Here is a 26,819-nt window from a genome sequence, read left to right on the forward strand (position 1 = left end):
ATGCTGCCTATATTTATTGTAGATATCCCTCTTTTTCTTAACAAAGTTTCCAATATTCCTTGAACACCATCGCTCTCTCAAACTTTTAACCTTTCCTTTCAATGTAACAGGAACATAAAGATTCTGTACCCTCAAAATTTCACATTGAAATGACCTCCATTTCTCTATTACATCTGTTATGAGTGATGAAAAGACATGATGGAAATGGGGTGCAGAGTTAACCATTCCCCCCTCCCCGAGAACTATAAACTATTGCTGTTGATATGCTGCTACTGAGAGAGAGAGAGATGAAGCCCAGGCAAGAACATCTGCTACAGATAAGAGGGAGAGAGAGACTGTTGATCTATTGTATTTTGACTCTTCCTGGATTATTTAACATTTCACTACAAGGACTTTACTTTGCTTGTTAACATTCCTCAGGAGACAGCAGGCGTGGCCTAATTTGATGGACACAGTCATTCAGAGTTGATGGATAGCTGAGACCCCGTTAGTAGGGATAAAAGACAGGTCTGGAGAGACACCCTTCAGACACACCAGTGGACACTGACTGAGTTTTGTGAACCCATAGGAAGGTGCGGTTTCTGAAACCGAATCTGGAGGTCCGTCAATAAAACTCACTGTGTGACAGCAGAGCCGGTGGGGACTTGTATGTGTGTCCACTCATACCAGAGTGACGAGTCCACCACAGAAGAACGGTCTAGCTGAAGGACGGAGGGGTCATAGCTGAATGGCCACAACGACACGACCGGTTAAGAAAGCCACAGAAGGTTAGCCTGCTGCAGCTGCCTAATCTCTCGCTCTCTCTCTCTCTTTCTCTCTCCAACGATTACAACACAACAACCATAACTACCTCAGCATCTATGAACTGAACTGAACTTTATCCTTTTCTGTCACAATACATTTACCCCGAGACATCGATAGAGCTTGTGTATTATTGCTTATTATTATTTCTACACTTTTAGGTTTATTATTGCTAACTTGTTTTATATGTATATTTGCATTTTTCATAATGAATTGTGTAGTTTACTAATAAACACCGTTAGTGTTGGTACCACCAGTTACGGGGTATGTAAAACATCCTTCCCATAAAACAAATTGTCCCATCCACTCCCTCTAAATCCTTTCGTATCTCCTCAAAATTAGCCTTTCTCCAATCAATAATCTCAACCCTGGGTCCAATCCTATCCTTCTCCATAATTATATTAAAACTAATTGTTTTGTAACCACTGGACCCGAAGTGCTCCCCAAGACATCCCTCCGTCACCTGACTTATTTCATTTCCTAAGATCCAATACTGCCCCTTCTCTAGTTGGTGCCCTTATGTATTGCTGCAAAAAAAAAACTATCCCGCACACATTTAACAAACTCCAAACCACACATCACCTTTACAGTATGGACAAACTCCAAACCATCCATCCCTCTTACAGTTATTGTTCTTAAAACAAACTAAGTAGAATAGGGAAGCGTGACTCGGCAGAATATCAGAGCAGAATTGATGCAGAATGCTGAAGGTCAAATTATACATACAAGATGTAATTTTTTTAATTTTCCCTTTCTGAATTAATAATTCTATTTCACTAGGTTTTGGTATCAACATTGTTTGTCCCAGTTTTTCTCGTAAATAAGCTTTTAATTGAAAATAACAGAAAAGAGTGTTATTTGATATTTTATATTTATTTTTAATTGATCAAACGACATCAATATACCTCCTTCAAAACTGTCACCTATATATTTAATCCCCTTTTGAAACCAATTATGTAAAAGTTTGTTATCCATTGTGAAGGGAATAAGCCTATTTTGAATTAAAGTCCTTTTTGCTAATAAAGATTTCTTTATCTCATCATCCATATTTACCTTATTCCATAAATCAATCAAATGTCTTAATATAGGAGATTCTTTTTTTCCCGTAGCAGACAATTAAATTAGGAATTCATAAATCAAGACAAAAATGGGAATCTGATCTGAATGTTAAAATTGATGGGAAAAAATTGGTCAAGATTATGTTCTGATAGTATGATAAATACAATAAATGTTCGACTTAGATTAATACAATATAATTTTTTACATCAATTATATATAACAGCACAGAAAATGAATAGATTAAACTCAAATATGTCTGACCAATGTTTTCGATGTAAACAAGAAATTGGTACTTTTTTACATTCTACTTGGTCTTGTTCTAAAATTCAACCATTTTGGATTAATTTAAGATTTCTATTTGAACAAATTATTGGAGTACAACTTCCACATAGTCCATTGCTATTTTTATTAGGAGACATTGAAGGGACAATAACGAAATTTAAATTGAATAAGTATCGGAAAAAATTTATAAAAATTGCTTTGGCAGTAGCCAAAAAAGTTATTGTAGTTACTTGGAAATCTGATTTAAATTTAACTATGGATCGTTGGAATAATGAAATACATAGTTGTATTCCATTTGAAAAAATTACGTATAATTTCAGAAATGAATATGAGATATTTTTGAAAATTTGGTCACTATACTTACGAAAGATAGGATTAGATACATAGGTCTTTGAAGATAAAATTATAGTAATTGGGGAAAGTGAAAATAAATATCAAAATTATTTTGAACTCCATGGAACATGTGGGGATCCTCCGATATCCAGGCAATCTTTCTTCTCTTTTCTTTCTTTCTTTCTTTTTTTTCTTTAGATAATGATTAAGGGGGGAGGGTTAAGGGGAGGGGGAGGGCTAATATCACTTTTCTTACCATTTCATTATTACATTTATTCTTGTAATTTCTAAAATTCAATAAATAAATAATATTTTAAAAAAAGAATGCTGAAGGTCAATCATGATGATGATGTAATTACTATCCAAAGATCTCAAAGAACCTCTGGTTGATATATCCTGTATATGCTTGAGTTTATGGAGAAAAGTGAATGTAATCTAATCAATAGAAGTTGCAAGCAGTGCTAAATTCGTAAATGAGTAAGGGCATATGTAGTCAACTAATGTTGCAATATATGCGCCGTATACAAAGAAAGACAAGATAATTGGAATTAAATAGTTGGCTGATATTAATATTAGAGAAAATGGGATCGGAAATCTAGGGTATGTTTAACAGTATTTTGGGAAAGGAACTGATCAACTAAGATATAGAATCAGGTAATCGTTATATTTATTATATTTGGAAATCCAGGAGGTTTTGAGAAAAGCTGAGGAAGATATGGCGAGTTTAGATTTTAAGGTTTCAGTAAGCTCTGTGCGCTCAGTTGTCCGATAAGGTGGAACAACTGATAAAGCATGTGGAATCGGTCGAATACACTGGCAGATTGTTCACGAGAGACTATCCGACATTTAACTATTTGCTTTAATGGGACAATTGGGATTTTCACTGAAGTTAGCAATCTGCGACTTACAGCATGTGGCAGGGATCATAATTTAGACTGCAGCTCTACGTGGTCTGCCAGTGAAGTTGATGAAGGGAAGCAAATGCTACACTGCGAAATCTGATTCTCTGAGCAGCGAGCAGCCCGTGAAGTCTGCATTACCAGATGGAAAATTATGTGCAAAAGTTAACTCAACCGTTTTAATGAATACAGAAGATATCATTTTAAGATTAAACTACTCAAACCCTCTCTGCAGATCACCCGGCCTCCATGGAAAGTCGACTTATCGGCGGAAACCCTTCATCAAGACTGGAAAGAAAGGGAAAAGAAAGAAGGTGGCAGAGCGCAAGGAGTGCACCTATGTAGGCCAGCTGGGTGCGAAGAAAATTGAGCAAAATAGTTAAAGAACTTAAAAAGAAAGAATCGGTTAGGAAAGCAGAGAGGACTATGGGAGAATAAAAGGAGAAGCAGCAGCAGGGGAGGTTATAGATAGATAAAGGGAAACGAAGAGTTGTGGATTGAATGGAGATAATAGAAGGTCAAGGGGAGGGGAATATTTACCGGACGTGGGAGAAATTGATATAGAAGAATTGTATGCACCCATTCGATATGTGTATCTTTCAGTCTGAGGCTGATAGTTGTTTACTGAAGTAATTTTTAACTTAGAATTGATTTCCATTCATTCATGACTGAATTCATTGTCTAATGACTAAATTCCATATAACATGTTAATTATAAGAGGCCTGGAAACTTAATACTCTTGGGGTTCCATCTTAATTCATTATAAATTCTCAACTCTTCTGGGAGTGCAGATTTACCTGCTTCTCGTCGATGTCATCTCATTTCTCTTCCAAATTCCACAGGTGTTAGACAGATGTACGTAGAATAATAAAAGTATCCCTAATGTGCCATATCATCATGGGAGATATAATACTTTACAATAGTCAGTTCACTTATATACCGCTCTGGGAATACTTCAGATGTTGCTAGAGGTAATATAAACCCACGATGTTCTGACTTTGACAGGTCCCCATACCAGAACAATGCTTTCCTTTCTGCTTTTCGTGTTCTTTGCCGCCGCGCCACAAACGCGTGGAATCCTCTGCAAACGTCGAGCAAAAGACAATTTGCCTGACTTAGCCAAGGATGGTGATATCATTCTAGGGGGAATATTCACAATACATTTGGATCCGATTCACGACTTCCATAAATTTACCTTTACACCGAGGAGTGTTGGGTGCAAAAGGTGAGTTAACTTCTTGTAGACCAGAATTTTGGTAGCACATCGTCTGGGAAAAATCGCTTTTACCACTGATGAAAATCTTTCAAAGCGATAGCGAAGTATTAGCTGATAATTTAGTGTACAGTTGACATTGTCCTTTATTGTAATTTTATCATGGAATCTCAGCGGGAAGTGGTTGAATTAACGTCTTCTTATGTCTTACAAGCATATGTACATATGTGCTGTTATTCAGTGTTTCCATTGCCCGTGTAAGATTCAAACAAAATCATGGGGTATTAATACAGCTTCGAAGGGAATGACTTATTTTACCTTTCCTGAGCATATGATAGCAGTGAACAGAATAATTTAATCTGGATTCCACCTCGGAGATCGTAGAAGAACGCAGCTGACAGAGCCCTGAAGAACATGATCGTTGAGTTTAACAACGCCTAGTTTAGGAATTGCGTTCTCACAAGAATGAGTGTGTCCTACAAAACCGATCTACCATGCTCCACTCTGCAGCAGTTGACGGTTTTCCACAGTAATAAGACCATAAGACCATAAGATATAGGAGCAGAATTTGGCCATCAGGCCCATTGAGTCTGTTCCACCATTCAGTCATGGTTGATCCCTTTCTTCTATCTCCTCCTCAGTCCCAGTTCCCACCTTGTATTGGTAACCTTTGCTGCAATCTCCAATCAAAAACCAATCAATTTCTGTCTTTAAAACACGCAAGGTCCTGGCCTCAACAGCTGCATGTGGCAGCAAATTTCACAAATTCACAAAGCTTTGGCTAAAGAAATTTCCCCGAACGTTGTATTAAATTGATAGCACTCTATCCTAGTGTTGTGGCCTGCTGTCCTCGACAGCGCCAAACATGAGAAAAATCGTTTACAGGTTACTCCGTCTGGACCTTTCACCATTCTAAAATTTTCAAAAACATCCTCCTCATCCTTCTAAGTTCCAGCGAGTAGAAATCCAGACCAGCCAAACATTCCTCGTATGATAAGCATTTCATTCCTGGATCACCCTTCTAAACCATCTCTGGACCCTCTCCAATGGTAAGACTCTTGGCAGTGGAATCTTTTGGTCTGATCCCATAGGACAATCAAGGTTGCTACGCAGGATGGCTTTGTAGTTAAGAAGGCATTTGGCGCATTTGCCTTCATCAATCATGGGACTGAGTTGAACTGCCGAGATGTAATGTCGCAGCTATATAGGACCCTGGTCAGACCACATTGGAGTACTGTGCTCAGTTCTGGTCCCCGCACTACTGGAAGGAAGTGGAAACCCTAGAAAGCATGCAGAACATGCATGCCTTATGAGAATAGATTAACTGAACTCGGCATATACTCCTTGGAGTAACGGAGGATAGGTGGTGACCTGATAGAGGTGTAGAAGATAATTCGAGGACTTGCCCGTGTAGATAATCAGAGGATTTTTCCCAGTTCTGAAATGGTGGCATGGGAAGGCATATTTTTATGGTGCTACGTATTTACAGAGGAAATGGCAGGGGTAAGTTGTTTTTTTTTAACCAGAGAGTGGTGAGTGCATGGAACGGGATGCCGGCAGCAGTAGAGGAGACGGAAAAAATAGGGTCTTTTAAGAGATTCCTGGATGGATACATGGAGCTTAAAAATAGATGGCTATTGGTAAGCCTAGGTAGTACTAAGGGAAGGAAATGTTCGGCGTGCTTTGTGGACCGAAGGGCTTTTATTGTGCTGTAGGTTTTCTGTGTTTCTCTCTCTCTGTTTCAGTTACAACACCATTTGAGAAGCCCAAAGCTGTTCAGAGTTCTCAAGTTGAAACCGCACAGTTACCTTATAGACGCTCAGCATCACATCCCTGATTTTGAGTTCAAGTCCTCTGGAAATGAATGCTATCATTGCAATTACATTCCTCACCAACAACTCAACCTGCAAGATATCCTTCCAGCTGTTCTGCACAAAGAATATAAAGTCCTTTTGCTTCGCAGATTTTTGGATTTTATCCCGTTTAGAAAATAGTTTCACATTTATTTCTACTACCAATGTGCATGACAATGTACTTCTCAATATTGTATTTCATTGTCACTTTCTTCCCAGTTGTTCTATCCTCTCTATGTCCGCTGAAGCAAATCTGTTTCCACAACACTACTTACCCTCCATCAGTCTTCGATTCGCCTACAAACTTAGCAAACACATACACATATTTTATCACCAAAATTATTAATGCACCGCATGGAAAGAAACGGTCCTAGCACTGACTGCTGCAGAACATTAGTAGACACTGACATCCAAGCAGGCAGGATCCTTTCATTTCCACTCGCTGCATTTTGCCAATGAGCCAATGCCCCAATCATGTTAATAACTTCCCTGCAATACGATGGGCTCTTAACTTGGTAGGCAACATTATGTTTGGCACCTTGTCAAAGACCTCTGAAAGTCCAAATATGCAACATCCACCGCATGCCTTTTATCTATCCTACGTGTAATTTCCTCAAAGAATTCCGGCAGGCTTATCAGAGAAGATTTTCCCTTAGGGAAACCAGGATGACTCTGTCCGATCTCGTACTGTGTTACCGATTATCCGTAACCTCATCCTCTACAATTAATTCCCACATCTTCCTACACAGAGGTCAGGCTGATTTCTCTGTAATTTCCCTCCTGCTCAGTTCCTCCTTTCTTAAGGAGTGGTGTGACATTTGCACAGTGAAGTCTGATGCTAATTTCTCTTTTAGTTCATCTGCCACATCCTTGTTCCCAGTTATTATTTTGCCTCCTCATTTTCTAGCTGTTTTATATCCACTCATCTTTACACAATTGAAAAGTAAAATCTTTATATACATTTTAATATTTTTTGCTAGCTTGCTTTCTTATTTCATCTTTTTGTTCCCTTCTAATGATTCTTGTAGTTGCTCTCTGTCGGTTTTTGAAAGCTTCCAATATCTTCCTGCGAATTTTCTGGTTGTTTCATGCCCTTTCTTTTGCTTTACATTAGTTTTGACTTCCATTGTCTTCAATGGTAATAATATTTTGCCTTCGTTTTTCGAATAAATCTGTAATGCATCGTCTTCTTTTTTTTCTTTACCACAAACTCAAAGCATTGCTTCAATATTGTCAGCAGCTCCTTCCTATTTATTTTGGTCAACTGCTTTCTCATACCACAGCAATTTCCTTTACTTCACAGAAATACTGCTACGTCAGACTGTAATTTCTCCCTTTCAAGTTTCAACTTGACCTCAGTCATATTGTGATTACTGGTTCCTAATGGTTCTTTTATCTTAAACTGCCGAATCGCCTCCGGTTCATTTCATAACACCCAATCGAATATTGCTGATCCACTACTCGCTCAACGACAAACTGCTCTAAAAATCCATCTCGGAGGCATTCAAAAACCTCCTGGGAAACTGATTTTCCTCAACGAATCCATGTTCAAATTTCTCATGTCTGTTATAGCATTCTCCTTTTGACGCGTCTTTCTTACTTCATGTTGTAATTTGTGATCCACATCCCAGCTTCAGTTGGGAGGCCAGTAGATAGCTGTCATCAGGTTCCATTTCCCTTTGCAGTATTTTTAAATCAGCCCACGTCGTTCCTAACTGATGTCACAACCCTCCCCTGATTGATGCCATTTTTTACTAGCAAGGAATGATCACCTGCCCCTTTTACCGCAACACCATGTATGTGTCACAATCTGGTGAAACACGAAGGACTTTATTGGATTCTTTAGTTGTCGAAGTACCTAACGTTCTCATCTCGTTAGATTGACACCTTCTGATTTCATGAATTATTCTTTCAACAGGAGAACATATTTATCATTTCAATTAAACGGTGTTTTGTGTTTGTGCTAGGAAAAACGAAAACAAAATGAAACATATAACGCGGCAGTTACAGAGAAAACGAGGTGCAAATAGTAAATGAAGTACCATAAAGCAGCCGACTGATGAGGGCAAGACTATATTTTATTTAATAAGGGAAGATTCCATATTCTTATAACAGCGGAACTGAAAATTTACTTGTGGATAACTGTACGTGCCTAATCCGTACTATCTTCTGCGTGACGTAATGGGAGAGAAGCGAAAATACTTAGTGTATGGGGACTTTGGTTACGCTAGCTAATTCACTGCGGGAGTAAGAAGTGCAGTTCTGATGGAGGGCATTTTGAGACGGGTTTCTATAATGTGCTGTAGAGTGACCACAACTATTTGTAGTGTTTTTTTTCCCCCTCCGGCATCGTAGAGCGTAAATTTTGTTCGAAGCCGTGACATTTCTGAAAAGGATGCTTTCTGTGCTGCATCAGTAACAAAATTGATACTTTCAGATGTGAAGCGCCAAATAGTATAATTTGTCTAAATATGGTTGAATTAACTGATATAGTTTAATTGGCAAATAACCGAAACAATGTTGGAAGACACAGTATTTTAAATCAGAGGAGTCGCAAATAGTCCTTACAGCCCAGCATGTCTTTGCCGACTGTCGTGCCTTTCTACATTAAACACTTTCGCTAAATATCTGCTCTCAATGCTTCTTTTTTAACGTTATAACTGAGCGTATTGAACGCAACATAAACATTGCTAATGAAAGAATTTTCAGCAGCTATGAACATTGAGTGTCATTGAAATTGGTTATTCTACGATGTTATTAAGGTAAATAGTATGCTACTTTATATGTGTGACATTATTTTAAGACGAAAGAGACGTATATCAGAGTTGTTAAATGTCATTATGAAAATCATCGTTCGTCCATATCCGTAGCATTTCGTTCATTTCGGATCGAGCGATCATCGGGAAGATATGGAGGCTTTCAATATGGTGCAGAAAAGTTTTGCCAATATAATATTTAGATTAGAGATCATGAGCTATAAGAATAGGGTGCAATAACTTGGCTCGTTGCCCGTTGAGAAGCAGAATGTGGGAACAGGATTGAGGGAAGTTTCAAAAAAAGTGAGACGAACACATAATACAGCCAAGATAATTGTCTTTCTTTTTGTTCAATCTTTCTATTAAGTTTTGAATTCTTATATATAACAATCATAATAGTACAAAGAAAGTGGGATGACATTATTGGTAATTGACACATGTTGATATAAGCTATAAGTAGCACCAATATAGCTGACCTCCCAATCTCTTAATATAAACACGGTGTAAATAAATAAAAAAAGATTTAAAAAAGAAAAAGAAAAAAAAAACAAATTGAAAACTCAAACATAAGGTAAACTAAACTTAACAAAACTAAACTAAAAAAAAAGCTAAGCTGATTTTATTACATCGGATACAAATATTAACGTCGTCAACTGCGCCCTCTACCTATATTTAAGGGTAATACAAAATCATCAGAAAAGGTCAAGTTGCATTCTATGAAAATATTGAATAAACGGCCTACACGTTTCTTCAAATTTAATCGAGGGATCAAAAGCATCACTTCTAATTTTTTTTTTCTAAGTTTAAACAAGATAAGCTTTGGGAAAAGCATTGAGATAGGACTGGACCCAGGGTTGAGATTTTTGATTGGAGACAGGCTAACTTTGATGAGATGCGAAAGGATTTAGAAGGAGTGGATAGGGACAATTTGTTTTACGGGAAGGATGTAATAGAGAAACGGCGGTTATTTAAAGGTGAATTTTTGAGGGTACAACATTTTTTATGCTCCTGTTAGTTTGAAAGGAAAGGTTAAAAGTTTGAGAGAGATATGGTTTTCAAGGGATATTGGAAACTAGGTTAGGAAAAAGAGAGATATCTACAATAAATATAGGCAGCATGGAAAAATGATGTGCTCGAGGAATATGAAGAATGTAAGAAGAATCTAAACAAAGAAATAAGAAAAGCTAAAAGAAGATACGAAGTTTCTTTGTCAAGTAAGGTGAAAATAAATCTGAAGTGTTTCTACAGTTATATTAATAGAAAAAAGGATAAAGGATAATGAAGAATAAAATTGGTCCCCTAGAGAATCACAGTGGACAGCTATGTGTGGAGCCAAAAGAGATAGGGGAGATTTTGAACAATTTCTTTTCTTCGGTATTCACTAAGGAGAAGGATATTGAATTGTGCAAGATAAGGGGAAAAAGTAGGGGATAACGATATTGTATAGGTTAAAAGGAATAATTTAATTCACATTAAAACTCACTTAGCAGTAAATACTCTTGTCTGAGTACTGTTGTTTGGAGACAGCCTGCCTGGGGGAGAGTCTGGTCCTGTGGTTCAGAAATGTAGGGAAAGTATAAGTCTCCTGGATAGGTACATCGAGATTAGAAAAAAAACGGTTCCATGGCTGCCTTGGATAATTTCTTAGGTCTAGTCACGTTCGGTTCAGCTTTGCGTGTCGATTGGCCTGTGTTCTGTTGTGTTTTCTGCGTGTCTGTGTTTCTAGTTCGGCTTGTAGGTACCAGTATAATTAAGAGTATATCTGCAGATACTGGAAATCCAAGCAACAGGAAGAACATGCTTAATAAACTCAAAAGACATCAATGTAAAAAGCAAGAAGCAGTCGACGTTTCTGGCCGACACTTCCTCAGTACCAGTCTGGACTGCTGGAATGAGAATTTTGCGTGAGTTACGGGTATAATTTGTTTGGCACGACATCATTTCGCCGATGATCTGTTCAATTGTTCACATGCACTTTCAGTAAAGTAAAATCCCACACATCAAATTTTAGAAATATCGAATGAAGTTGGCAATGTAAATTTATCTTGCGAGTTTTTATGTTTCCTGACACCTGCGTGGCCTCCGTCAGTGGTGGTCGACCAGGGGTAATGCTGAGTAGTCACTGAGACTGGCTTCTCCAGGGCACAAGCCAGGGCAGAGTTGATATTGAGAGCCGTCTGTTGCCCATGGAGTGGGACTGCACTCTCCATGCTGATGACAGGTCCAAACGAACGACGAAAGTCGATACAGTTTGGTACCAGCAGCATTGCAGAAGTCACCGTGCCGGTGCTGGGTACAGTAGCCAGACGTCTTCGGGACTCCGACTCCGGATTTTTCTTTGGGATTTGCACCCAAAGCCTTTACCGTGAGCCGGTATAGCCTCAAGGCAGTGGAGTTCAGAAATCGGAGTTTTCCCTCTCCATGTTGAGCTACCATCCATGGTTAACGACCGCCATCTGCCCAATGTAACTGATTTTAAGGCGCCAGTGGTCCGCCTTTACCCCTTCTCCTGTCAATAAGATCTACTCCGCCGGGCATAACAACTATGCCACATGTGAAGGCTAAGAGTTGGACTTGGCTGTCATAGACTGTTTGAGACGCACGCCATGAAGAGCATTTGTTTAGCAGTGGGAGCTCGTCCTCAGTAGCATCCTTCGGCTATAACTACCCTTGGATCCATTCAAACACCCGCACTTTAGGTTACTATACGTTGGATCCAAATGAGTTCCAGTCCACGCCATCGGAATGTAAAATCTCCGAAGGAAGCTCCGATAATTCTCTGTCACCAAACTAACAGAACGATCACAAAAATCGTATTGCAAATCAGTCTTTGTTACGCAAACTAAACAAAGTCTTCAGAAACCGGTAAGCTTGAGCGGCACGCACTGAATTTTGGAGGAACTCAGCGAATGAGGCAGAAATTGTTCAGGAGAGTAAAGATCCGATATTTCGGGTGCAGACCATTTATCATGACTGGAGAGGCCGCTAGTCTCCGGCCAGTCCTCGTTTCATCGACCATGTGAAATAATCCACCCGTCTTTTTCCAGTCCTGATGAAAGAGCTCAGCCCAAAACGTGCCTAAAAATTTCCCTCTGTAGATGCCTGCCGATCTGCTAAATTTCTCCAACATTATTTGTGTATTGCTTAGTTAAAGTTATCCGAGCAATTCTGAGTTCGACTGCGTATTACCGGGAATGGGGTTCAACTAGTGCATACTTATGTGGCACGGACCCTGTTTATTGTGAAATGTCACGTATTTGGTATCTTGTTGGCAGCCGGTGAGATAACCAAGAGCAAAGGTCAGTGCTGCGCACATCATTTACCGACTACAGGATAACATTTACATTGTAAGTCATTGACGTGATTTCAGACTGAATTAGCACCTTTATCACATTTACCATATAATCTTACGTTTGCCCCACAGTTTTGAATTTGAAAACTTCCGACTGGCGCAGACGATGATTTTTGCCATTGAGGAAATAAACCAGAATGAGAATCTCCTCCCAGGGATCACACTCGGGTATCAGATCCACGACGACTGCTCATCCTCCGCTATCGCATCGAAAGCAGCACTCACTTTGATCAACGGAGATGAGGACTCAGTCGAATTCCCTCAATGTAAAGGTTCCTCCAACGTCGCTGCCATTGTTGGCTGCGATATATCTACAAATTCCATCGTAACCGCAAGGACAATGCGATCCTTCGAAATTCCACTGGTAATATGTTTAATATTTGACTGCATTTTTACAGCACATTCCCTATTACCAGGCAGAAATCTGGCGAATCTCGCGTGCACCTGCTCCAACGCCCCCACATCGTTCCCACAATGCAACGAACAGAAATAAGTGCTGTATCGTTATGAGTCGTACCATAGCTTTATTCACAGAAGAAGAAATTTGTAGTTGGCAGTACATTCTAAATTAATTCAGTAACTCCGGTTTGATATGTTCACATTCTTCATGTAACAAATAAAATGCGATAGTTATTGTCGACGATAGAAAATAAATCACTATATATCGCAAAAACAATATCACTCACTTTCATTTAAAAACCGAAGCCAGGTATTCATAAAGTTATCTCCTTCTCTACAGGTCAGTCATTACTCCACCTGCTCCTGTCTTAGCGATAAGACAGAATACCCCACCTTTTTTAGAACTATCCCCGGCGACCAGTACCAGTCTAAACTGCTCGCTGAACTGGTGAGAACCTTTGGCTGGACTTGGATTGGAACCATTCGAAGTAACACCGATTACGGTAATTTCGGAATGCAAGGATTTGTGGATCATGTGGTAAATTTTGGCGTCTGCATTGCCTACTCAGAATCAATTTACAGGACTGACACGGCAGAGAAAATCAGCAGCGTTGTCCAGGTGATAAAACAAGCGTCTACTAAAGTGGTAGTGGCCTTTCTTCACCCTGGTGACATGCGAGTTTTATTGAATGAAATTTGGCAGCAAAATGTAACCGGAATACAATGGATTGGAAGTGAATCCTGGGTGACAAGGCATTTTCTTCCACCTGAACAAAGAGCAATTTATCTCACCGGGACAATTGGTCCAGCCACGCAAAGGACAGAGATAGATGACCTCAGAGATTATCTTCATAACGTCCATCCTTCCAACTTCCCTGACAATACTTTGGTGATGGAGTTTTGGGAAAAATTATTCACCTGCTCCTTTAGCATAGACAACAAGACAATTCCTGATAACTCTGGAGATCAAGTTCGGCAATGCACTGGAATGGAACAGATGGAAGGGATAGAAAATAGCTATCTTCCTGCGATAATGGATGGCAGTTCATACCACGTATATAAAGCGGTCTACTCCATTGCTCACGCACTGCACGACCTGTTCACCTGTGTCGAAGGAGACGGACCCTTTTTGAATAACTCATGTGCGCATATTGCAAATTTCGAGCCTTGGCAGGTAGGCCTATATGTCATTACCAAAGAATGCAGCAAACATGCATTACCGACAGGTACGATAGCAGTTTTCAGCTTATATCTTTCAATTTACTTATGCGGGTAATCTACCACTGCGTGCTTTATTTTAGCAAGTAATTCTAATGGTGGCGATCAATCAGTAGTTTTAAGAAAAAGGAGAGCATAAGAACATAAGACATAGGATGTGAGTTAGACCTTTCTGCCATTCGCGTATGCCCTCTATTTCTTCATGGCTGACCGATATTATCGATGACTAGAGAATGGGGTGAACCGCTGGGGCATCCTTTGACAGAAAGATAGTGCAGTCTGATGTGATCAGAATGAACATTAACGTTTCAAGAATGTTGTTGGTATTGCTTTGCTTTGGAAATTGAAAATCAAAAACTCAGTTTATTAAAGAAGAAAGACGTGTAGCCTGGCAAATCTTCCTCTTCCTGGTTTAACGACGTACACTTCTCATGGCAACATTTCTAGTTTTCCTCTGACGGATCGGAGACACGGCTGACAGCTAACCCCAACTCCCCCTTCCTCCGTAGAACCGCAATCAGCCGTCCCTACTTACCGTCTAACCCGGGTTTCAACTCAACCATATGAACCACAGCTCCCACAATGCACGTCCGGAACGACGGACACCAAACGCAGACGCAGTCCCATTCCACTGGTGGGGGTGGGTGGTGTTGACGGGTTATCGCGTGATATATTTGGAGAAGCTGAGCATTTCCCAGTTTAATCCTTTGGAAAAAAATTTCAGTTTTTCCACGTTTCGCCCCTAGCTCCGACAGCAATCTGCTTTTATATCATGGACCCATTTCTATCTTGCAGCTCCAACATTATATTTTTAAAGTGATGCCCCCTCAGATTTTTTTGGTTTATTATAGTCGTCTTGAGGCTGAACACAAAAATACGTTTAGACTACTTGCATCACATATGTAATAGGAGAAAAAAAAACATTCATTGAATATAATGTATTTAATTGCACAACGGTGCTGACGCTTTGTAATAGTTCAACTAAGCTAAAAATGTTTTGTTGATAACTTTCATTTGTAGTGAGTGAGCGAGTCTTTTCGCTTACATATCTAACAATAATTAGCAAGCAAACGATGGATTCCAGCCGCCTTGATACTGCTTCTACGTGATTCAATGTCCCGTTGAAACATTTCATTATATAGTACACAGATACGAAGCAGTAACACCAAAGCCTCCAAGATGCTGATTATTCTTGACGATATAGTTGGCGCTCTCCTAAATGGACATGACCGCTGTCCCTTGACTGCAGCAAGGTTTTTATTGATGACTCGAAGAACGTCATTGCAATAAGACTTATTCATCTCTTATTGATGTGTGTCAGTTAGATCTGTCCCAATCCTGCACAGGCTGATCATGAAGTTGATTAACAGAATATGATCGCTCGAAATAGAGTTGCTCTGCCCTGCCCTGTAGGTGGCACTGCTGAGGCTGGACGTGCGCATGCGTCATGGAGTCGCGCCCCGATTTCCATGATGGCGGATCGGCTCTCGGGTGAAACCGGGACAGCTGATTTTGGCGAGTGAACGATTTTATACGAACATATAACTCTGAACATTCCCTGTATTCTGTACGTTAGCCCATTTAAGTCGTTTTAGCCAAAAAATAGTGCCGCTGTAATGCAACGTTTGTGCTAATGGAGATCAGAAACAAACAGACAGACAGAGCATGAGAGTTTTAGTAGTATATAGATAGGTTCAACACCATTTTCCTGCTTATTCCAATAACCTTTGATGCCGTAACTGATCAAGAACCTATCAAGGTCCTCCTGAAATTGACCTGATTACCTGCCTCCACAGTCGCCAGCGGTAACGAATTCCTCAGAATTTCCTCTCTCTGACTAAAGAAATTCCTCCTCATCTCTATGCTACATGGATGACCCTCTAATGTATGACCGTCGGTCTTGGTGCTACAATCTCCCACCCTCAACATTACATCCTTTCTTTTCTATCCTAGTCGTCTCGAAGTGAATGCTGTCCTTTCAATGCATATCAGACCATCGATTCAAAACTGGAAATTAACAGTTCAGGGGAACTGCACGAGGACTACCAAACCCAGTTGCACCTTGGAATTTTGATTTTTCTCCCGTTTTGAAAATAGTTCATGTTTTTTTCATTCTACCAAATTGCATAATCATAGAATTACTGACACTGTATTCTACCTGCCATTTCGTTGTCCATTTTCCGAATCTGTCTATCTTCTGTATTCTCTTTATTTCTTCAGTACTGCCAACCCCTCCACCTATCCGCGTGTAATCTGAAGACGGTAACAGTGCCATTAATTGCATCTCCAATTCATGAAAATACAACTTAAAAAGAATGGGACCCAACACACATCTGTGAAAATAACTTAGTCACCTGCAGACAATCCGAACAGCATCACTTTATTCCCACTATCTGTCTCTTTCCAATCAGACAGTGTTCAATCCACACTTGGAATACCATAGACTCCTATCTTTGTTTGGTGCAGTCAATGGACGAAGCTCTAAAAGGCCTTGTTAATATTCAAGTACATGGCATCCACCAATTCTCCTTTGATTATTGTTCTTATTATTTCTTCGAAGAATTTCAACCGGTTTGTCAGGCATGATTTTCCCTCCACCAGACCACGATTGCGTTGGCTTTGTTTGTCATGTATCTGTAAATAGCCCGAAATAACATCATCTACAATTTACTACAAAATTCTCCCAAGCATTGTGGTCAGGGGAAATGGCCTCTGGGTTCTTTGCTTCTGGATTTCCTCCCTTCTTAAAGATTGTAGTGCCATTTCTGATTTCCAGTCCACCGGAATCATACTACTTCTGCTCAATCTTGAAATTCCATTACAAAGGCCTGCACAATGCCTCCAGTTACGACGTTCTGACCCCTGGGTCCAATGTATCAGATCCAGGTCAGAGTTTTCTATTTCCCAAAAAGCATCTCCCTACTAATCGCAGCTCCACGCACTTCTCCCTGGGACTCTCCTGATGTTCCAGCATGCTGTTATTCTTGCCAACAGTGAACGTTATTCAAAATGCTTATTCAGTTGGTCCGCCATTTCCTTTACCGTATTACAGTCTCTTTAGCGTCGTTACCCAGTGGTCTGATACCCGCTCTCGCCTTTTTTACTCTTTATATATGTGAAAATATCCTTTGCTGTCATACCTGTTTGCTTATCTTCATAATTCATCATTCCCGCTTATGTAATCTTCTGTTTCCTTTTCTTTTAATACTATTTCCTATTCCTTAAATGCCATTTACCTATCTATCTATCTATCTATCTATCTATCTATCTATCTATCTATCTATCTATCTATCTATCTATCTATCTATCTATCTATCTATCTATCTATCTATCTATCGATCGATGGATCTATCTATCTATTTAAATATATATTTCTTTATCTATCTATGTATTTATTTATCTTTCAATTCATATATATATTTACTTACTTATTGCTCTATAATTTGCTCCCTTTCTTGCATTTACTTTGGCTTTGACTTACTTTGTCATTCACGATTTTGTCATCGGTGAACTCCTCCACAACCACATCTGTACTACCTGCACCGAGCTGCAAACCCCACACCGCATGTATTAAAGAACTAGAGTGGCCTTCATCTACCTATCCTCTGTCTACCATTTCAATGGGTTGTGTATGGTTAGATATTAAGCTCCCAATTACAATCTTCTTCCCTGTCAATGTCCTATCATAACGTTATACGTGCTATTTTCTGACTGGCTATCATATCATCCGTCTTTTTCGTGCACTACGTGCATTCAAGTATAACACACGCAATCCTGTTTTCACCAATCTTTTGAAATTTGTCTGCCATTCACATTGCAAACCTTCGCATTGACTGCAATTTTCCTTACTTTCTGCCTGTTCCTATTGACAGCTTTATTTTACACGACCTCCGTTTGTGAACCATCATCCGTATCCTCCGCCCCATCAGTCCAGTTCCCATCCCCCGGCAAAATAAATTTAAGGCCTCAGCAACTGTTCAAGCAATCCAACCCGAAGGGATATTGGACTACACTATCAACCCCGCTCCCGACAGCCCCCCAGCTGGGTTCAATATAGCCCGTACATTACATACAGGTCATACCTTCCACAGATGAGATGCCAACGATCCACGGGTCTATAACCCTGCTCTCAAAGTTTCTCAGTTTCTCAGCCAAGCATACCGCTGCCATCGTTTTACACATTTTGGCACTTAGTTGCGCGTTCCCGAGGTAGGTATTTTACACTGCAGATTCTGCTTATCAGCTCTCTACTTTAGGACCTTTTCTCTTTTCTGTCAAATGTCAGTTGTACTAACATGTACCAAGATGCCGCGCCCCTCTAACTATGGAATTGCATGTCAGATCCCTTTCTTTCTTCTGCCACCTTCCCTTCTGCGCCACAACGGCTGGTTCACTGCCAGAGACCCGGTCCCGAAACGGTGAACTTGTTATTGCGAGGGGAGATTACAGTGGTACTTTATCCCTGCTGTCCTTTCCCTCGCCTGACAATCAAATATTCACCAACCTGTTTCAATCTTGCGGTATGACTTCCCAGTAGATGTTATCGATGATTTGTTCAATCTGCCTTATGACGCGGAGGTCATCGATTTAGACCATAGGACCAGAAGACATGAAAACACAATTGGGCTGCTCAACCCATCCGGGTCGCTCCGTAATTTCATCATGGCTGATCCCAGACGCCAATCAAACGCCTACACGATCCGAGACTTTGCTGACCGTAGCTCCTGAGAGGCAATATGCCATCTGAGCCGCTGTTCCGCGTCCACAGACTCTCCTATCTACTGTTCTTTCTCGGGAGACACGGATCACCGCTGCAGTCCTCCTCCACCACCATTCCTTCCCTCCCCTCTACGATCGGTCACCAATTCAGCTGCCTCCTGCAACCTTGGATGACTATACCTGTTGCTGCTCAAGATCATTAAATCAGTTTCCTTGTTGCCCGAAAACCATGGATCTGCCACTCTAGTTCTTTAATACATTCGGTGTGGGGTTTGCAGCTCGGTGCACGTAGTACAGATGTAGTTGTGGAGGAGTTCACCGACATCCCTCACCACGAACAAACACAGACCCTGGAGCTATTTTTACCGCACTAACTCTATCGCCAACAACGGTTATAGAACAAGCCTCCTGAGAAAAAGCCAATCCATAGGCTTTTCTAACACCACAGCAACAGTACTCCCTTCAATTCCCTCTGCATTGCATTTATTCGACCTTGTCGGTGAAATCCGTACTCCTACTGGCCGCTGTCCAAACTCTAAATAAAAAAGAGTTACAAAACGCTCATTTGTAAATCTTTTCACTTCACCTGGGTAAAGATACCTTTACGCTTTGCATCTGAGAACCAATGTTCCCATGCGTAGAACACTGTAATCGGTATGTGCTGAACAGAGCATCCAATGTATAGGGATGCAAACTCCATTAATAGCTGTACTTCACACTTTGATCGTTTGCAGAGGGCATTAGCTGGACTTTGATGGTTTGACAGGGAACTACTACAAATAACCTGTATTCTGCAGATCAGATCCGTGTGGAATTTACTCCACTCTATTATCTGATGCTGAGGAGACATCTTCTAACAGACGAATTGGGAAAAAAAAAAGCTACACTCCTTCGATTTTGCTGTTGCGTGCACGCCTAGAAGGTGATTTTTTAAAAAAAACTTAAATTTACAAACACATTAATTAGAGGCTATCGGTGGGGATCCACATCAACTACCTTATTCATTGATCGCCCTATATCCTCTCAAAGATATCTAAATTATATTTCTGAACCCCCACCAATATCAATGCAGAAAATTAAATTACCGCACGAAATCACCTACAGTACTGTACATGACATCCGGCCCATAATACTGTGCTTAAAATCTACTTACTTTAGAATTTCCCTAAGGTTACATAGATCACTCTATTTTTCTAAGCTCCATGTACTTATCCAGCAGTCTGTTAAAAGACCCTGACGTATCCGCCTTCACCGCCGTCAGCAGCAGCCCATTCCATACTCTCATCACTATCTGCATCAAAAAAAAACTGTGACATCTTCGCTGCACCTACTTCCAAGCACCTTAAAACTGTGACTATGACTGTAACTGTGTTAGCCATTTCAACACTGGCAAAATGCCTCTGGCTATCCATGCGATCAATGCCTCTCATAATCATGTACACCTCTACCAGGTCAGCACTCATCCTTCGCTGTTCCAAGGAGAAAAGTGCGAGTTCTCTCAACCTATTCTCATAAGTCAATCTCCACAATCCAGACAACATCCTTGTAAATCTCCTCTGCACCCTTCCTGTGGTTTCCTCATCCGTCCTGTAATGAACAGACCAGAACTAAGCACAGTACTCCAAGTGGGGTCTGAACAGGGACTTAGATATCTGTAAAATTACTTAGCGGCTATAAAACTCAATCCCATGGTTGATACAGGTCACGAAGTTAACCTGCGCAGCAGATTTGGGTGTCCTATGGACTCGTAGACCAAGATCACTCTGATCATCTACAGCCAAGACTCTTACTATTAGTAGTGTATTCTGCAATCTTATTTGACCTCCCAAAATGAACCACCGAACATTGACCTGAGTTGCTCTCCACCTGTCACATCTCAACCCAGTTCTGAATCCTATCGATGTCCAGCTGTAGCCTACGGCAGCGTTCAACACCTAATCTTTGCGCCATGAGCAAATTTACTAAACCATTCCTTCACTTCCGCATCCAGTTCATTTACAAAAATCCCAAAGAGAAGGGATCAAAACACATGTGGTTTGTCTTCAAGTGGTCTGTCTTCAACCATTCTTTGTCTTCTGTGGGCATGCCGTTTCTGGATCCACAAAGCAAAGTCAAGGTCCCCTTGCTTTGTGGATCCTTACATTCTCAATAAGCTTTGCATGGTGTACCATATCCAATGCCTTGCTGAAATCAACATACACTACTTCTACTGCTCCACCCTCATGAAAGTGTTTACGAACATCCTCAAAAATTTCACTCAGGATCTTAACTATGCTGACTATTACTATTCATATTGTGCATCTCCAAATGTTCATAAATCCTGCTTCTCAGGGTCTTCTCCATCAAGTTAACCACCACTGATGTAGACACAATTTCTAGGTCTTAATAACTCCCTTTCTTGAATAACGGTTACACCTGCAACTGGACATTCGTCTGAACGCTCTCCAGTCCCCATTGATAATGCAAAAATCATTGCCAGATGCTCAACAATCTCCTCGCTCGCCTACCACAGTATCATAGGGTACACCCCGTCCATTCCAGTAGTCTTCGGCTGTAAGTTATCCCTACAATCGTCAAGATCCTTTGCCGCAGTGAATACTGAAGCAAAGTATTAATTTAGTACCTCTTCTGTCTCCTCCGGTTCCATACACACCTTTCCACTGTCAAACTTTATTGGTCTTATTATCTCATGGCTTTTTCTCTTGCTCTTCACATTCTTTTATAAAACGTTGGGGTTTGTTTCATCGTGCACGCCAACGACTTTTTCATGGTCGCTTCTACCTCTCTGCAATTTCATTCGTATCCTCCTTCCTGCAAGCCTTATGAACCTCTAGATCTCTGTCATTACCTAATTTTTGAGACTTTCGGAAGCATTTCTTTTCTTTTTGGCTATATTTTCAACAGTCCTTGTACACCATGTTTCCAGTATCCTACCATTCTTTCCCTGTCTCATTGGAAAGTACCTATGCAGAAACGCACACAAATATGCCTCGAACATTTCTGCCGTACATTTCCTTGAGAACATCTGTTCCGAATTTATGCTTGTAAGCTCCTGTCTGATAGCTTCAAATTTCCCCTTACTCCGACGGAATACTTCCCTAAATTTTCTATTACTATCCCTCCCCAATTCTCTGGCAAAAGCTATAGAATTGTAATCATTATCTCCAAAATGTGCCTCCACTTACAGACCTGACACCTGGTCAGGATCAGTCCCCAATACAGGGTCAAGTACAGACTCTCTTCTTGTAGGCTTATCTACCTATTGTGTTAGGAAAGGTACCTAAACATATCTAAAAACTCCACTGAATGTAAAACCCTGGCTCTAGCGAGGTGTTAGTATACACTTTTCCAGAATCGGTCTCCTTACCTGTTCCTCGATGTCCCTGTTCATACTGACGAGTGTATGAAACACAGACTAGATTTATTAACGACTTCATTTTTCTAACTTGGAGCCACAGACTCTGCATACAATCCGTCCATGCATTCCTCCTTTTCTACAGCCTGACACTACTTCTGATCAGCAGCGCCATGCGCCCACCTCTATTGCCTCCCTCCCTGTCCTTTCTGAAACATGCAAAACCTAGCAGTCTAAGTAACCTTATCTGGACATGAGCTACTTAAGTCTCAGTAATTGGCCACAACTTTATAAGACCACGTACTGATTTACGATCTAAGATCATCCGCTTTGTTCATCATGCTTCTGCATTAAACTAGACACATCTCAAACTATCGGTCTGCGCGTATCCTTCGATCTCCTGCCTGCACTCTCTCCCGCACTGAATCTAATCTTTCTCTATTTGTGAGCCATCCGCCGAATGGCCTGTACAAGAGCTTCGTCTCTTCCATTCGATTCCTAACCCCCAGCAATTCTAGTTTAAAATTTCTGTATTATCCTTAGCAAACTGCCCTGCAAGCATATTGGACCCCTTTGGTTTAAAGAGTTTGTACAGGTCACACTTGTCCCAAAAGAGGTCCCAATGATCCAGAAATGGATTTTAGCAACGCATTTGATAAGGTACCCCATGCAAGGCTTATTGAGAAAGTAAGGAGGCATGGGAACAAAGGGAGCATTACTTTATGGATCCAGAACTGGTAGACGGGTCATATTCTGCATGGACGCCGGTGACCAGTGGTGTGCCTCATGGATATGTTCTGGGACACCTACTGTTTGTGACTTTTATAAATTACCTGGATGAGGAAGTGAAGGGACGGCTTATTAAATTTGCTGATGACACAAAGGTTGGGTGTGTTATTGATTGTGTGGAGGACTGTCAGAGGTTACAGTAGGACATTGACAGGATGCAAATCTGAGCTGAAAAGTGGCAGACAGCCTTCAACACTTAAAAGTATGAGGTGATTCATTTTGGTAGGTCAAAAATGATCGCAGAATATGATATTAATGGTAAGACTCTTGGCAGTGTGGAGGATCAGAGTGATCTTGCGTCTGATCCCATAGGACACTCAAAGCGGAGGTTGTCTTAGTAGTGTAAGGTGTACGGTACATTGGGCTTCATCAATCGTGGTGTTGATTTTCTTCTGCTTCTGCTTGGTACTACACAAACACCGCCGTATGGTTGTTATAACGCGCAGTCGCTGTGAACAGAGTGGAGGTTAAATTGTAAAGTGAGCTTTTTGACTAGATCCCCTAAGTTGATTTGACTGAGTCTACCTTTAAAAATATTAATGTCAGAAATACTGCGCAGTTCTGGCGGCAGAAGATTCCACTATCTTGTTGATCATGGGTAGAGGGACTACTGGTAGCAAATCTTGTTGAATGAAGGGGATTCCAGTATGTAAGGTCCAGATTGCTCTCGGGTTCAACTAAACTTGTCACGAATTTGGATGTTTGTTAGAGTGATGTTGTGAACTTATATGAAAATGGAGATTGACCGTAGTTTAGTACGACGGTTTCAGGTGGTTCATGTTGAAGGTTAGAGTTCATGTTGGTATCACTGGATTTCCTGCTCTAATCGTTTAGCAGAAAGCGAGCAGCACGGCGTTGTTTTTTCGATGGACTTCTTCTTGTTAGCTTGATGGGGATCCCATATGGCCGCGCAATTCTCAAGTTGTGGACGGACGAGTGTCTTGTATGCCATGATCTTGACGGATTTTCTACATGAGTGAAGGTTTCTTCGCAGCATAACTAACAGTTTGTTTGCTTTGGCTGAAATCTGATTGATGTGGCATGCCCAGTAATGATCTTTGGTATTTTCAAAAGACTCCTGGATGGCTATATGGAGCTTAGAAGAATGACGGCTATGTAGAAACACGAGGTATTTTTTGAAGTGGGGACATGTTCGGCACAGCTTTGTGAATCGAAGGGCCTGTATTGTGCTTTATATTTCCTGTTTCTAAGTTTCTGTGTTTGTGAATCTGAAACAATGTGCACTGCTCAAATCCCATTGCCTCGCATTTATCGTTCATCTCACTCTATTCCTCTTTTCACTGTGGCGTGGCACAGACAGAAATCCAGAGATTGCTACCTTTGAGGTTCTGCCTTTCAACTGCTTTCCTTACTCCCTGTAATCTGTTATCAGGACCCCATCCCTTTTCCAACCCTTGTCGACGGTACCAACATGAATCACGACCTCTATCTGTTCACTTTCCCAAATCAGGATATTGTAAACGCTATCAGAAATATTCCGGATCCTGGCACCTGGGAGGCAAACTACCGTCTTGTTTCTTTCCTGCCACGACAGAATCGCCTGTCTGATCCGTAACTATAGAATCCCCTGTTACTGCTGTGTTCTTCCTTCCCTAACGTTCTGAGCCACAGGGTCAGAGTCAGTACCAGACGGGTGGCCACTACTGCTCTTTCCAGGTTGTCCGTCTCCCCAAACAGTACTCAAACAGCAGTAGCTATTGTTAAGGGGGGAGTCACAGGGCTACTCTCTAGTATCGGACTCTTTCCGTACCCTGTCCTGACTGTTACCCACTTATCTTTCTCTTGAAGCCCCGGTGTGACTAATTGCCTATATCTCCTCTCTATCACCTGCTCACTTTCCCTACCCGGATGAAGATCATCGAGCTGCATCTCTAGTTCCCTAACGCGGTCCCTAAAGATCTGCAGCTCGACGCACCTGACCCAGATTTAGCCGTTCGGGAGGCTGGGAGTCTCCCGAACATCCCACATCCGACACCCAGTACAGAACACCTGCTCATAGACATACTTCCTGTTCCTGTTCCTATTCCTCACAGGCAGCTTTCCTCGCTTCGATCCGCGTTGTCGAAGCTCGACCGAGCTATAGCCCTGCCGCCATGCATATCACTCCGCCGATGACCACTCCTTTGATGACCGCTCCGCTGGGCTGTGTCTCAGTTTAATGCCTAATCCTTCCTTACTATTTCATACACAATTGTTGCTCCGGTTGTAGCGCTTGATAGGCCACGTACAATGGACAAACGGTCTAGAAGCTCCCTTTTCAAGTAACCGCCTCCTAGCTGCGAGAAATCCCTTTAGGTAAAGGTCTGATGAAACTACTGTTGAAGATGTTAGCTACCATGTCTGAAGGTAAATGGAAAATGATACATCCAGATTTAACTGGAACTGGACGGCTATATCAGTATAACTCCACTAGCAGTATGATTTTTGAATCAGCTTTCTTAATATATATGCCGGATACTATCGATCCCCGTAGTCTCAATTAATCAACTTTTCTTTATGTGGTTTTTACAATCAGCAAAATTCAATCATATGCGTTTACGGCAAATTCGAATGTCAATTTTTACTTGGACTAAATCTGCATCTGTTGATGAACAGCCTCCATTACCTTTTTCCTCGCACCCCTCCCTCTTCCCCAGTTGCTGCACTACATCCGAACCGTGAACTTCTCAGCAAAAACGGGAGAAACCGTATATTTTGATGAAAATGGAGACCCAGTGCCAAGATACGAATTCGTGAATTTACAAGCGAATGTCAAGGGCGGAGTCGACATAGTAAATGTCGGATATTATGATGGCTCGGCTCCGGCAGGGCACGAACTAACTCTGAATATCGAGGAAATTATGTGGAGCACGGCCGGAAATATGGTATGGCGTCTTTTACCATGCGTTCACGTTGGAGAAAGGAAAAAAAGAGTTTCATGCCTGTGATATAGGTGATATTGGAAACATAAATATTACTAATAATGGTCTAGTTTAATGCTAAATAAAGTGCAGCCTCGACAATTTAACGTGTTTTCTTACGAACTTAAAGAGAATGAGGAATGACTTTATTCAAAGATTGCAGGTCGTAAGTGCAGACATTGAGATTGGTTGAGCAAATCGAGCGTATCGGCTAAGGGGAAATAATCACGAGGTACGACGATCATCTTTTTTTCTGAGGTATTTTGACAATTGTTCACGAGATGCTCGCGAATCTCAAGGTTTTCTGCTCCAAGCACCGCTTCCTGTATTTTCCGGTATTGAATTACCATAGAGTCAATTTTTTTTCTGAACAGGTCTGTCCACTCGAGACACCACATTCAATAAATTATAGATCTCCTGTTTTATGAACTCTGCCCAGATAACTCTGTTCACAGAGACTGCTCAGTGCCTTTCCGCTGACCGTGCAATTCCCACCTTGAGTTGTCCTCCCGATATGCAACCAATCACACCTGCCTGCACTAGGTTCCATCTGCCATTTTAAACCGATTTTGTCGGCTGTTCTATAGCGATTGTAAGCTTTGAGAGTCACCCTCGCTATCCGCTACAAAGCAAATCTCGTGTCATCCGAATCCCCCAGATCTAATTTACCACATTATCATGCAGATGGTTGATATGGATGACATTCTACAATGGATCCAGCACCGATCCCTACGGCACACTGGTAGTCACAGCTATCTAGTAAGAATTGCAATCATCTACAACAGGTTGATTATGAGTCCAAATAGTTATATACACGGTCTCATTAAATACTTACCAATATTTTACCCAGTATTACTGTCAGAGGCACCT

The 26,819-nt window shown here is 41.0% G+C and overlaps 1 protein-coding gene across 1 annotated transcript in view; it reads left to right on the plus strand.

Moving 5' to 3' along the window:
• The window catches only part of LOC140724655 (vomeronasal type-2 receptor 1-like), a 71,125-nt gene that overhangs the window by 36,871 nt on the left and 7,435 nt on the right, over nucleotides 1-26,819 (plus strand). The window contains exons 4-8 of the mRNA XM_073039080.1: nucleotides 3,610-3,728; nucleotides 10,923-11,100; nucleotides 12,621-12,912; nucleotides 13,288-14,121; nucleotides 25,686-25,913. Of these exons, the coding sequence (XP_072895181.1) occupies nucleotides 3,610-3,728; nucleotides 10,923-11,100; nucleotides 12,621-12,912; nucleotides 13,288-14,121; nucleotides 25,686-25,913 (1,651 nt within the window). The remainder of the gene's footprint in view (nucleotides 1-3,609; nucleotides 3,729-10,922; nucleotides 11,101-12,620; nucleotides 12,913-13,287; nucleotides 14,122-25,685; nucleotides 25,914-26,819) is intronic.

The sequence above is a fragment of the Hemitrygon akajei genome, chromosome 3, assembly GCF_048418815.1.
Source record: "Hemitrygon akajei chromosome 3, sHemAka1.3, whole genome shotgun sequence".
Classification (NCBI taxonomy): Eukaryota; Metazoa; Chordata; class Chondrichthyes; order Myliobatiformes; family Dasyatidae; genus Hemitrygon; species Hemitrygon akajei.